At 38.0% G+C, this 14,463-nt stretch overlaps 1 protein-coding gene across 2 annotated transcripts in view; it reads right to left on the bottom strand.

The window, feature by feature from the left end:
• The window catches only part of TESPA1 (thymocyte expressed, positive selection associated 1), a 28,834-nt gene extending 15,645 nt beyond the window's left edge, over positions 1-13,189 (bottom strand). For both annotated transcript variants that reach the window (XM_039862159.1, XM_039862160.1), the window contains exons 1-3: positions 13,012-13,189; positions 3,345-3,552; positions 2,376-2,418 (exon numbers count right to left, since the gene is read on the bottom strand). In XM_039862159.1, coding sequence (XP_039718093.1) covers positions 2,376-2,418; positions 3,345-3,507 — 206 coding nt within the window. In that variant the 5' untranslated portion in view covers positions 3,508-3,552; positions 13,012-13,189. The remainder of the gene's footprint in view (positions 1-2,375; positions 2,419-3,344; positions 3,553-13,011) is intronic.
• Positions 13,190-14,463: the final 1,274 nt, after the last annotated feature.

Here is a 14,463-nt window from a genome sequence, read left to right as displayed (position 1 = left end):
CTTTGAACTGGGCCCAGAGCACCTGGATTTCAGTCCTGGCTCCTTGCTGCTGCTATGCTCTCAAATATTACATAAGGGGATTTAGATGCCTGGATATTATTGTTATCTAAGTCCACTTCAAGCACTGATGTGTTTTGAGTTTTACGGAGTTTGGTTTCCTGATAGTTTTGAAATGGAGTTGCACATGAGTTTTGAATGTAATCTCAAATGGAACCTGGAATAGAGATTTGTTAATGTGAGTTATCACACTATAATCAACCATTATCATCCTTTAATTTTTCTGATTTTGCCATATAATTAAAAATATTACATACTTATTAGGGAGGTTTAGAAAATGCAGAACATTGGAGATATTTTATGTACCTGATAATTCTCCTTCCAGAGACAAATGTAAGCATGCTAAATAGACTCCCTTATGGCCTTTTTGAAGTCTAAATATTGAAAATTTTTTAACACACAGAAAAGTAAAGAAAATATGACAGATATCGTAGCACTTGCCATGATATTTTCACAAAAATAATCGTTTTGTCATATTTGCTTCAGATCTGTTAGTAAAAAAAAAAATGTTAATGATACAGCTAATGTCTTATTTTATTCCTATTCCTTCCTACTTGCTTCATTTCTAGAGGGAACCACTACACTAGAGTTGGTGTGTTTCACCTCTGGACATACTTTTCAGATAAAGAGATAAGTAGGTAAATAGGTAGGTAGGTAGGTAGGTAGGTAGGTAGATAGATAGATAGATAGATAGATAGATAGATAGATAGATAAATAGATGGATAAACAGACTTATTTTGTGAAATTTTAAAGTACTATAAAGCCTCTCTTTTATAAACCTCACCATTCAGATATTACTACAGAACATGAAGCACTTGTTCATATATCATATCATTTAAATCTCACAAGAAACTTTGAAACTTTATTATTCTAGTTCACTTTATCAGTGAGGAGTCTGAGATAGAAAGAATTTCAGTTGTTTGCTTACAGTTATTTACACATACAGTTAGCAAAAAAACTAGCTTCAAATCTTGGAGTCTTTTCACTACCAGGCTACCTTTTCAACATATGTTTTGTTTCAGGGTTTATCTTTGTAAAATATAGCTGAGCAAAGGTGATTTCTGGAGTTTACAATCTTATATTTCTGTGAATTTATTCTTTTCAACTAGCATGTAATATGTTTGAAGTCAAGGGACATATTTTAAACTACTTGGCATGCCTCTAGACCATTTAGATAGTCAGTTAGCAAATGCACAGTCAATAGTTGTTGATGTGAATTGATAAGACTCAAGAGTGCTTAATGAGATAAAGACATTGACTGACACAACTGGTTCTCCTGTACAAATCTAGTGAAGCGTTTTAAATCCTAGGGCAGTTCTCGCACAACAAAACTTGCAAATGTTCCTGTTTCCACATTCCTTTACTTCCCTACATTTTGATTACCCTTAATTGACTCTGAAGTCATTAAATTGTGGAACAGATTAGGACAATAAGGATGATATGTTTTGTAAACAAACAAACAAACAAAAAAACAAAAGAAACCCTTCCTGGCATTACCCTGGAATTACCAGTTTAAAAAAACAACCTTGGATTATTTAATGCTATTTATTTCCTACCAAATAAGCAAGGATGGGTTTATGTTATGTTAATAGATGAGTTTAGATTAAAGGCTATATAAAGCTTGAAACATTCCCGGAGGGGCAATAAGGAGCAAGCAAGAGTTGTAAATTCTAAGAATTCATTATCATACAAATGATCAGGCTTAAATAGGTTACAGAAACTTTCCTCTGTCTGAGTAGACTGAACCTAAAATGGTACAGGCTGATGGGGTGTGGGTCTCACATTTTAAAGTGTTTCTGAGGAAGGAGATACTACATTTTGTCTTGAAGTACCTGCTCCAATTCTTCGCTGTTTTGAATGACTGGGGTAAACCCTTAGCCTCTCTTCCTGTGTTCCCCAGCAGAAATAAACAACACAGTGGTGAATTACTCTGATCATAGAACAATTGGTTTCTAACTCCTCTTTTGTTACACAGCATTGGACTCCAGTCTGAAGGGAAAAGCAATGGAGTAGAGATCTGAAACTCAGCCCAGCCATTCTCCAAAGCTGTAGACTTCCATCATCCTTGGCTTTAGACCAGATCCAGACAGTATCTCCGGATCCTCATCCCAATTTAGTCTCAGCTCAGAGTTGCACTTGATTCATAGCCCACACTCACCCCTAACCCTTAGAATCCCCCCACCACGAATTTAAACCTCATTTCTAATCATTAAGCCCAATTCAAACCCATTTCCTGTTTCTGAGTTCCCACAAGTCAGTGCCTGTTAGCATGTCCAACCATCAACCATGATCAGCCCCATTGAATCTCCAGCGCTTACCCACAATCCTGCAGCCAGTCTTCTATCTTAGTGATTGGATTCCCTAGAAAAGTCAGATATCAGATCACTGTGAGAACTAAAGGAAATCAGACTTCTTCCTTATAATTCACCCCATTCGTAAGTTTATCCTTTTATAAGCCACATCGTGAATCCCTTTTCGCCTCAAAAAATGTTTCCTTAAGATATGAGAGGGATATAGTGATATATAAACATAGTGGATTGTTCTCTCTGCCTCCCTGCCCCCTTCCTCCCAGGAATCTGGCAAATGCCAAAGATGTTGGGCCCACTGCTCTCTTTTCCCCAAGATTTAAGAAGGGGAGTGGGTCCTTCTCAAAAAGGCCCCCAAAACAAAAACAAAACAAAACAAAACAAAAAGCAAACAAGCAACCAACCAACCAATCAAAAAAACCCAAGGTGGGGGGGGAGGGAAACAAGATAAAACAAAAGCACAATCTTATATTTATATAAGATTAATTTTTTTTTTTTTTACTTGATGGCTGTAGTCTCATTTGAACCTCAAAGAAGCTGAGAGGCATGTAGAAAAAGTACTACTACTATTTTGATGAGACAAATATGTCTTGGAGAGGTGAGTGACTTGCCAAAGTTCACACAGCTTGTTAGTGACAGAGTTTCAGCTAGAGTCCTGGCATTCTAGTCGAGTGTTACCTTACATAGACAAAATAAAATGCCCCAAACAATTCACCGAGAACTTTGGCATCTCAAGATGATGCAAATGTGCTTCTTTCTTTTTCCTGATATCATGCCTGTCTCTTTCTCACATAATTCATATCTTGTATTACTTTACCTTCTTTCCCTTAAACTCATGTAATCCAGACAAAATGAGCTTCCTTGAGGGCCTAGCCTAAACAAGGGACCCACTGCCTACACTCTGCGGACCCATGCCTGCTACTACATTTTGCCTACCAAAAGACAATGTGGAAGTCTATCTTATGTCCAACTGCCTCTTACCTTCCTGGAAAACATCATCCAGGCTGGATGGTTCAGGATCTGGGACATCCTGCAGAGCAGCTGCAGCTTCTTCTTCCAGGACCTGTGTCTGCCAGTGGCGGCTCTGACGGAGCCAGGCCCGTCGCTTCTCCCAGGAAGTGGGGCTCAGCACAGAGCTCTCCATGGCCCTGGTTTAGACTTCAGGGTCTCCTGCCACAGCGAGGCTGTCCTGAGAGTTGAAACAGGATGATACTTCTTCATCCTCTGTTTGGAAACCACCACCCCTAGGTCTTCCTGCCCCCCATCTTCCCAGCTGTGCACAGGGAAGCATGATCCTTCTGTCTGTTCAGGAGGAGGGGGAGAGATGTCTAGCCCTTCCTCTATCTTCCAAAAAAAAAAAAAAAAAAAAAGGAATGCCCTGAAAAAATCTAAATATTAGGGTAAATCTTTCAAATCAGTAAGTCTGAAAACTTCAAAACATCATATTATTTATAGGACATTGAGAAAGCTCATCTGGCTTAATCGCTATTTTTCATGATAGCGGAAATGCTGTATTAGAAAACATTTTTCTTTAATCTAAGAATTTTGTCTCTGAGAATATTCCATTGAAATTACAATATCTTTAAATTTGAAATTTATAAAATTTACTTTATTTGATCCTCATAAAGATATATGAAAAAGTCCCAGATCTCAAAAGTTGAAGGTCCCACCACCATGATGTCATTCTAACTCAGTTATTCTGAGTTTGCTTTGCTTTGTCTTTTTGTTTTATATATTAGTGTCAACATAGGATTTCTTTCAATGGAAAAAAAAAATCCCACAATAAAAACAAGGAGACTTTGCCTTGAGCGATTATCAGCCACCACCTTCAGGGTCATCACTTTCTACACTGTCAACATGGATTTCTCCACAACTATGCGTTAATGCCCTAGTTCATCAATGTGCTTATAATTCGTTTAGCACTGCCTAGTCAACAGCTCTATATTCTTCCAAAAGGTAAATTCTGATGGCACTAGCCACTTATTTAAAGAGGAATAAAAAGGAGAAGATCACTCAATTGTCCAAATAGAGCTTAAAAAGACACTAATGAACATTCATTGGTGTAGATCTGTCCTCCTGCCTCTTTCCCACCTGCCACACTCAAGACTCATGACAGTGAGTTAATGAAAGTGGGACCATTGCTTTCACTGCCTTGTCCCTCTATTCTCTGGAGGTGCCATAAACAGCTTCATAGTCATAGCTACACTTTTAACTGTTTGAGTAAGAAAAAAAAGAAGGAAAAAATAAGAAGAATGCCAGTTTTTAGACATTTCTGTTCCTCAAACATTTTAAAACCAAATCATTAGTGAGACATTCAACAATTTTAGCACTTAAATAGCTATTTTTTGAAAAGAACAACCTGAACATAAAACACATTCCTAGGGTAATAAAATTGTTTTGCATGCCTCTGCTTGCTATAGACAAAGCATATCCAGAGAAAAACAATACACAATTATTGTTGTCTGATCTTAATTCTTTTATTTCAAGTCCAGCCTAAGACATATTTTTCTCCAAGGAGAGACAGCAGTTGGCACTATGAAACTTTTGTTAACCCTGGGCACTTGGCCCCTTGTCTACTGCCTGTACCTTTTAGGGGAAATTAAGTGATCGAACTAAGCTTCTGACATAGGGAAGCCACAAAGAAGGGTAGCAGAGATAACTTGTCTTTTGGTCAGAGCTGTTTGAGGTGATAAAAAGACGATAAAACTGCCACTAGAAAGATTTTAGAAAAACAATCTAAAAAGCTTTGATCAGAGTTTATTTACCTAGTTCTGCACTTCTAAAATATTTAATAGGTTGGTGTCAGTGAGCCCAGAGAAAAAAATGTCAAAGGCTGACTTATCTATTGTCTTTAATTCCCATAGCAAAAGGACTTTCCCTAAATCACAAGAACGCATCAGATCACAAGAAGAGCGTTTTTGGTGATTAGGGCTATTTAAAAGGAAGGCAGGAAGAAAGGAAGAAAGGGAGGAAAGGAGAAAGGAAGGGAGGGAGAAAGGGAAGAAGGGAGGGAATCTGCTACTTGTTAATGGTATATTAACGGAAAATTCAGTCCCTCTCTTTGATCTGTTTCTCAATAAGGGCACTCTAGCCTAGCACAGTGATAGGATCTCAGTAATTGAGATGGTATATGGAGGCCTTTACCTGGGTTTCAACATCCTCAGTGATATGAATCTATTCTACGTTCTTCCCACGTCTTTAAAAATACATCACACTCATATAGTTAATTTCCTCTCTGCCCCTGAAAATGTTTCTTTTCCTTAACCCTAGATTTTTCTCATGTTCTTTACTTCCTTCCCCGCTTCTGTTCCCTCAACCTTTGGCGCATTTAACTTGCAAAGCTCAGCTGTTAACCAACTTTCTCCATGAAGTCAGGTCTGGCTTCTATAGGCTACGCTACAGTAGTCACTTTTCACTGAGTTCCTTCCCTGCTTGATTTTCTTCTTTGTTGTTCTTATCATTAACATACTTTATATTTTATTTGTTAATTTAATTTATTGTTTACTCTTCTGATTAGAAGACAAGCTCTCTGAGAACAGAGGTTTTTGTCTGGGAATCTCACTGCTGTGTCCCTAATGTCTAAAACAGAACCTAATTTGTCATAGTTTCTTAATAAATACTTATTCTCTAAATTAATGACCATTTAGTAGGTGACTATTCTCCATAGGAGCCCAGTGTCTTGCAGAGTCATAGACACATGTAGGGAGATTAGCTTCCAAACTGTAACAATAAGCTTAAAATTTTGTGTTTACTAAGTATGTAAAAATGTTTTGGGCTGAGAGTTGGAGAATGAAAGTGAATTTGAGGGTTATTATACAACCGTTTCTACTTAAGAGTTCCCATAATTGCAAACAGAAGTTGTATTTTCTTAACAATTTCTATTTGCTATTCTGTTTGATGAACAAAAGTTTTACTTAGTGTAAATACCTAAAGGAAAATGCCTATGGAAACAGAATCCGTAATGCTTAAGAAAGGCTTACAAATAAATGGTTATTATAGTTATGACAACAAGGAGGCTAGACAAGTTAAGGACTGTACTGCCTATTGAGAATGACAGCCATTTCTAAGCAATTTGGGTGAGAAAAGAATAATTCCTCCACTTGAAAAAGCAACAATGGTCTCAAGTATGAAATAAAAGGTGCAAGATATATCTCAGCTAATATTCTCAACTGTGGCAAACTGAGTGTGGGACCAAGGAATTGAATAAATTAATTTTCCTTTATCTCTTCCATGCTTGGGTTGTAGAGACCTGTTCATGGGGTGTTAAATGGGGACACTACAAGTACAGCAATATTATGAGGCATAGGAAAATAGAATTGTCTGGTTAGTGGTAACAGGAGGAAGCTGAGCAGTTGGGAGATAAGAAACTGTTTATTTTTTGTGGAAATCTGGAGGAAGTGGCAAATGACTATCACATCAGCAGGGGGAGTGTTAGAAAGAATTGAAGGTTGGGTGCACACAGCTGTCAAGATGGCACCTTTGAAGGTTTTGGGGCCCCTTGTAATAGAGACAAGGACACGGAGCTATTTCCTCCAAACTAGTCATACAAAATCATACACCTACATGTACAGTGGAGTTTGGTGCAGTGAAAAGAGCACTGACTAGGAATCAGGAGACTTGGGCCTTCTTCTAACTTTTTTGTCCAATTGACTTCTGGCAAGTCAATTAAGTGTTCTATTTGGGCACTAGTTTTAGCCTCTAAAACATGTATTGGTGGTACTCAATGTTGTATAAGTTTCCGCCAATATCAAAGTTTATGAATTTATTCTAGTCGAGTTTGTGAAATATTTGTAGGAATAATAACCTGTAAAAAATGCATTTGTATAGTTTTCTCTGTAAGAATTAGGAAATGGTCCAGTGTCCTCTGGAGTTACTTCTCATTTAGCAAATTCTCTTTCATATTAACAGGGACTTATGGGGTTCCTAGACTTCCAACTTTTACTAACAAAGGAAAGTGGTGAGCCTGAATGAGGGAGGCTGAGAAGGAACCAAAATGAGTGTGAGTCAGTCAGATGTTGCTCCCTGAGCTCCAGCACTTCTTGAAATTTTTCTGCTTCTTTGCTTTAGCTTATGTGGCTTTACCCACCTTCCTTTCTACCCAAACAAGTTTTATCTACCTTTAGAAGGCCTACTTAAGCCACCTTCTTTCTATTACCCACCTCTAGCAACTGGCACACATGCTTACACCCTATTCAGCAAGAGATAAGTGGCTCCCTTTCTCTTCGTTATCTACCACTCCTTGTAACCTGTCCCCTAAATCCTATCTCAGGGCCTAGCACAACACTTGACAATAGAAGGGACTCTAAATGCTGTGTCTGCAGAGGAGCAAGAATTGTACTGATCCTGAAAAATAATCATTATGTAGTATATGTCATAGGACAGGTGCTCCTGACTTTTCACATAGTTTCAAATCCTAATGTACATATTTTGTATACCTTGTAGTGAAGAAGAAAAAGGCTTGAGGCATAGTCATGCCAACCTTTGTTGATATAAGGGTCATACAAGTCTGACTGAATTTATAAGCTTAAACTATCAAATTTTCCTATCTTAAAAACTGTTTCCTAGAGTTTTCTGTTCTAATTTTTCATTCCTTGATCAAAAGTTCCTTCTGGAATCTGAGTACCGTCTTTCTTGATGCTGATTTATATGATAACAATATATTTAATCTACCTTCTATAAGGATAGAAGTTTGAAGCCTGCTGATATCTTTTCTCTGCCATTCCTACTAACTACTACTCCCTTCAAATAAACCCACAACAAAAACTACCCCCCTCCCTGCCCCCCAGTTATATTGCTACTTGTCTGAATCACTCCAGAGCCTTATTTTTCCCTTGGCCATCATTCGCAACCCTTTGTCCTTCCTTTTCCCTGCGTTTCTCTAAAGGTTCACTCCCCAAATATTTCTCCACAATCTGTCAAGTGTTCTGGAATTTGACTACAACCAAGTAGAGTACAAGAGAATTCTCTCTTCTGAGGATGTTAATAGTTAAAATCAGAAATTGCAGCAGATAGGATTAAAGTTAGACATGAGAAATCACCTCTAGTGGTTTAATACTGGGGAGTTGTTTAAGAGCTTTGAAATGAATATTTTTAAACAAAAATCATCAGCAGAAGCAGTAACTTTCATAGCAGAGAGAACCTTTATGGGTACGTTATTGTTACTACACTGAGAATATCACATACTTCCAGCCTCTGTTTTCTCAGGAGTATAGTCAGAGCTTCACTATATATTAACATAAGTCAAAGCAATAGGTACACATCATAACTTATAATATATCGTAAAATGTATAGAGTATCTTATATTGAAAACCTTCCCACAAACAACTTCGCTTAATCTTGACAATCACCTTTGAGCTAATTATTATCTGAAGCTCGAAGAGATATGTGACTTGTCCAAGGACATATATTTGATCTTGTAGTGCTGAGATTTAAACTCAGGTTGTTCTAGTTTGAGTTGTACAGTTTTTCCACTAATAATAGAATAAGAAAATAACCTAAGATCACCACCCAGGTGTCAGCGGTAAATGTAACTTGGGATAAAGGAAAGGAGAAACTGTTTTAGTAAATTTTCCATTTCGCATGCTACACAAACTCTCCATTTTACAGTTTAGTATAGAAAAGGCGGCATAAACCAAAAACAATTTATACTTGGCTTTGTGACAGTCTTAGTAAGGAAGTGTTGCTTTGTTTGGTTATTAGCATAGTTTTCCTTCTTGACTCCAACTAGAAGGTTATGAAGCAGTGTTGTCCTCCTCAGGCTTACAGAGCGGGTTAGCAGCCTGGGCCCACCTGGATTCTAGTTGAGAGGAGAAAGTCTGCCTGGAATTTCACATTACTTTTAGATTGTTGTGGCATTCAGAGCGTTTAACATTGGTGATGGGATGACACAGACCGATTGGAGCTGACACCAGTCACAGCCCTGTGGCTATGTTATATAAGTGCATAGCTAGGGTGGCACTGAGTTTTGGGTGCTAGATCTGGGGAATCTTTTGGGATGGCTAAGCACTCAAAGGGCTTGGAGCAATGGATATTTATAGTAATTTGGTGTGGACATATTTTAATATTTTAACAACTAGTGTGGGCCTACCAATTTGTACCTGCTAAATATCAGCTCTGCTTACAGATATCTCACTATGGGAATATTTTTAAGGGGCTCAATAAGAATGGTAAACTCTTGAGAAGGAAAACTATAGAAAGAGCATGGGCCATGGAATCAGAGTAAGCCTTGTTTGGAATCACAGTTCTGTCTACTTATTGAATATGTGTCCTTGGTAAAGTTACTTATCCCCTCTAAACCTAAGATTTTCATATGTAAAACAAATAACATACCAAACTTGTTGGGTTATTGGAGGTTAAAATGAGATAATATATATTAAGTCCTTGATGTATGAAGGAGGCGCTTAATAAATGATAGCTATTATTATTAATCTTCCCTCAGTCTAAGCCATTCACTAAAGTTGGAACATCTTTAGGAATAAGGAAAGGAGGAAGGCGTGAGCAGTGGGGTACATTAGTGTGTGTAAAATCCAGATGGTGAGAGAGGAATGTTGCTGTTGAACACAGACAAAAAATCATCAATAACTGAATCCTTCATTCTTACTTAATGTCTAAAGAGATCGGATAGATCATCTAATCCTGGTCACTCATTTTGTGGTTGAGGAAACTTCTTCCTTATTCCTGAAGACGTTCCAACTTTAGGAAGAGAAAGAAAAAGTTACATATATATATATATACGTATATATATATATATATATATATATATATATATATATATATATATATAGAGAGAGAGAGAGAGAGAGAGAGAGAGAGAGAGAGAGAGAGAGAGAGAGAAAGGCTTATCTGAAGTCACACAGAATATTAATGATTATAAATGGAACTCACACTTATGAGTTCTGAGTCCCAGGTGCTTGCTTTCTGCCTCTATGTCAGACAGCCTTCTTCCTGCCACTCCTGGTTTCCAAGACCCAGACCCAGGTTACCCTTTAGCACTCTAGGCTTCCTCACAGGGACATGGATCAGACATATTTCTCTTCTCTTTTGTCTGTGTTGTTCTTACACCCTAAGCAGTGCCTGTGAAATGGGGCTGAGTGTGAAAACAAGCGTGGGAGGAGAGAAGGAAGAAACGGAGTTTCCACGATGGGGCCCACAAGAACTTTTGCATCCTATCCGCATTCACCACCAAGATACACATCAACGCCATTGCAAAGGACTGTGGGAAATCACAGGACAGCCAACATTTCTGTTTGTAGATGGAACAAACTCCACTTTAAGCTACATTGACTGCTCCCCCCCATTCTATATACCCCACCTGTAACATCCTCTCACATGCCTTCATAGATAGGAAATATCTAATTTTGAATCCTCTTTCATGTCACTGCAGTTTGTAAGATCGTCAGAACAAAAATCACATTTGAACATTCTGAGACTTCTATAATCTAAGGAAGCATTTCAATCTATTTCACGGACAAAAGGGGGATGTTATTTGATAAATTATACCAATAAAAATGTTGATTTATCAATATAACTCTTTCCACCTCCATTTTCACCCCCTCTCTCCGAAAATGAGTTTAGCTGAATAAATACTGAAAGAAGGCCGTTTAAGACCTCTTTCTTTCTCTTTCCCTTTCTTCCTTACTTTTACCTCCATGATGTGGATGAATTTTATGGAAGGCTTGTAAACTGTTACAGGAAATATTATAGTTGTACATTTGGAAAAAAGTAATCCTGTGCTCTCTGTGTCAGGAGACACTATTTTTTTTTCATCTGGGTGGGCTCTAAAGACATCAAGAATATGAAACATCAGTTCACCTGAATCGATTTATAGATAGTCTAGGAGGGAGAATGAGCAGATTCCTTGATCAAGTTAGTTCTGTGAATTCATATCTTTAATGCTTTAGTCCTGTTTCCTTGGTGATGAAGCTCTTTCCCTCATGTAATCATTTTTATTCTTCTCTCTTTTTCTTTCACAACATCTGAACCATTTCTTCTCAAAATCAGTGTTTATTCCTTTCTGCATTAGGCCTGGGTGTGGGCAGGGCATAGAGTACAGTAGGTATCGAAATGCCCACTTAGGTCTCGTCCTTTAGGTGAGAAACAGAACAGTTGTCAGTTATGAAGTGGGAGTAAAAGTCTGATCTTTTCCCCTTCCTGTAGCCCAGAGTGGTCTTGTGAATCATGATCTGAGCTGGACCGAACTTCCTCTCAATTCTCTATTAAAACACGTATCATGAACCTTGAACTAAAAATGACTGTGTTGGGTCTCTATGGCCACTACATAATGCTTAATCACAGGATTTCATCTAACTTTCAGAGGACCAAGGGAATTATGAGACAGCGTTCTTAGTGTGGTTGGAAAGAGTTTCTAAACTCCCTGGCATGTCTGTCGGTAAAAAATTATTTGTTAGATCTCTTTCTGTTCCTTTTGTAATATCTTTACCTTATCTTTGATAATATATAGAGATGGATAACAAACCTAGCTTGCCCTCTAGCTAATAATGCTTCATGTTATAGAAGAATCACACCAGATCTTTAGCTATAATCACTCGAGCTTAACAACTGTTAAATCTAAAGTTTAGATACATGAGTTGAAAGCCTCCAACCTCCTATCCTTGGCACTGCTATGTACTGTCTAAAAAGTCCTTTGGCCTCTCTACAGGGCCATTTGTGGTAGACAGAGTCACTAGTACTTCCAAATCCTCATGTCTTATCAAGCCACTTCTGTGGGGCTCTTTTATCTTGTCCTTGTTCTGCACTGGGTACCTACTTCTTCTCCTCCACTCACTGGTGAGCTTAGTAGCACAACAGGGAAATGGGAAAAACCCAGTGCAGTGGATCTTTCCACTCCCCTCCCCTCCCCAAAACTTATGTTGGTGGTGACATGCTCAGCCTGGCTACCACTAAGACGAAGATGCTGGAGAAGCCCAGAATCCATCCCTCACCCCTGGATTATGTAGGTCATTGAGTGGTCAACATATTTGTATACCCATGTCTGAGATGCATAGCCTGAAAAACAACCCTGACAAATAGCTATCTGTCTTGAGCCTTCTAGTTAATTTGGTCTGCTGTTGTATAATTGTGTAAATTCTTCATATGTAACCCTAATACATCTTGCTGTAGTTTATCTCCTTGACAACCTTGTTCCATGGCGTCTGAAGAAAGAGTTAATATCCACAAAAAGTAAAACTGGTTTAGGCAAGGTAGTCCCAATAGTCATTGTTATGGATGCTAGAATGGGACCTACAATGAAGCTAAAAAACATTTTTTCCTGGGGAACATTTCAAAGTTTAGAATCAGATTTAATTTACAGCAAAAGTGAGTATAGCAAGACACAGAGAGAAACTTCTCAGGTGAGAAAGGTGAAGAATTCCTAAATATTAATTAAGGTCATCAAAGGAATCCATGTTTTTTGACTCTAGAATGAGTACACGCCTTGGTAATAGGAAGGAAAAAAGAAAGTAAAGGAACCTTCTTGTTCTGAGAAGCACAGTGACAAATTTTTTAAGGTTGAAGTCAGGAGTATGGGATATTTTCTCCTGACTTTTCCCTTTTCTCCACAGCCTGATTTTTCTCTGCCCAGTTTCTTCCTGTCTTCCAGCACCATCCTAAATTAATACAATCTTAGAATTGAGGCAGAAGTTACACTTACCTGTCTGCCGGTAGAGGGCCGAGTCTGAGGCAAAGTGGCTCTCAAAGCTGGGCCAAGCCCTTCCCAGGTATTGAGATTGAAGTGAGGACAGTGAGAAAATATCATATTGCATATTATACCTTTCTCTCTGTCCTCATTAAACTGCTGTTGCCAGCTTGAAAGAGGAAGCGGAAATGAGAAAACACACACGCACAGATACACATATGCAGTCTCCGCCTCCCACCCCAGCCACATCCTTTGCTCTAGCTCAGGAGACTGACTGAAGAACAAAGTATCTGAAGTCATTGAACTCACCACTAGCGAGCCCTTCCCGGCAGAGAGCTGCCTCTGTCTTTCCGAAACAACAGGGGATCTTTTCCTATTAAAGGAAAGGTACAGCTTATGTAAGCATGGGTGTATAGGAAAGTCTTCTCTCCATATAACTAGAATCCCGCTGTCCCCAGGAGGAGAGGTATCTAAAATGATGGTAAAGCTCTCTCTGGAAAACCAACTCACATTTATCTCAGAGAAGATTCCTATAGCCCTATCACAGACTTAAGAGAGCTCTATGCCAAAAATGGACCTGTTTTCATAACTCTTTCACACTCTGGTAAATTCTCCAGAAGCTTGTTTTCAAGTGCTGTACACCATCATAAGCCACTTCTTGTTCCAGGTTGACTTCTTGGCACTTTGTTTTTATGTTCAAACCACTTCAAAATTTTTCTTTTTTAAAGTAAATGATTGCTTTCTCAAGAAAATTTTAAAACTTGATGTTTAAAAATCCTTCACGCCCTAGAAATGTCTTCAACTTATTGGCTTTTAGTTCCAAGAAGCCTATTAAACTCAAAAAGTTTTTCTACTCCTCAGTCACTTTCACCCTGGCTAACATTCAGCATGGTTGACTGTCCCTCTCCCCACTTCACCATTACCTGCTAACGCTATTTCTTTTTCATTTGTTTCATTTGTTTTGTTTTTTTATTCTACTCTGTGTCATTTCCTGTGTCATTTACTTATGAATATTTATCACAATATTTATTGTACAAGGCACACCTCTATTGTGCTAAATGTGACTGATTTTCACCTGTTCATTTCTTTTATTTATAATTTTTTGAACTATAACTACAGTTGGATCTCTTTTTACTGTGTTCTCGAATTCCATTTCTAATTGCCAATAGAACAATTTTATTAGATAGCCACAGTAGAGCAGTAGTATGATGGAAAGAAGCCTAAATAAAATTCCTGCTCAGCAAATTAAGTTCTCTAAACATTGCTTTCTTTAAGGATAAGATGAGTAAAATAATCGTTCTTTCTTTAACACATACACACGCACATACACACACATGCACAAATATAGTACTTTCATTTATATGTAGGGATGAAATGTCTAACATATTTTCCAGTATATAGTATGTGCTAAATATGTGATTTGTTTTTGAGAATTACCTCAAAGTCAAGTAAAAAACCTAGTCTGTT

The sequence above is a fragment of the Pteropus medius genome, unplaced genomic scaffold (genome assembly GCF_902729225.1).
Source record: "Pteropus medius unplaced genomic scaffold, Ma_sr-lr_union100, whole genome shotgun sequence".
NCBI lineage: Eukaryota > Metazoa > Chordata > Mammalia > Chiroptera > Pteropodidae > Pteropus > Pteropus medius.
This window is presented reverse-complemented; position numbering and strand designations above follow the sequence as displayed.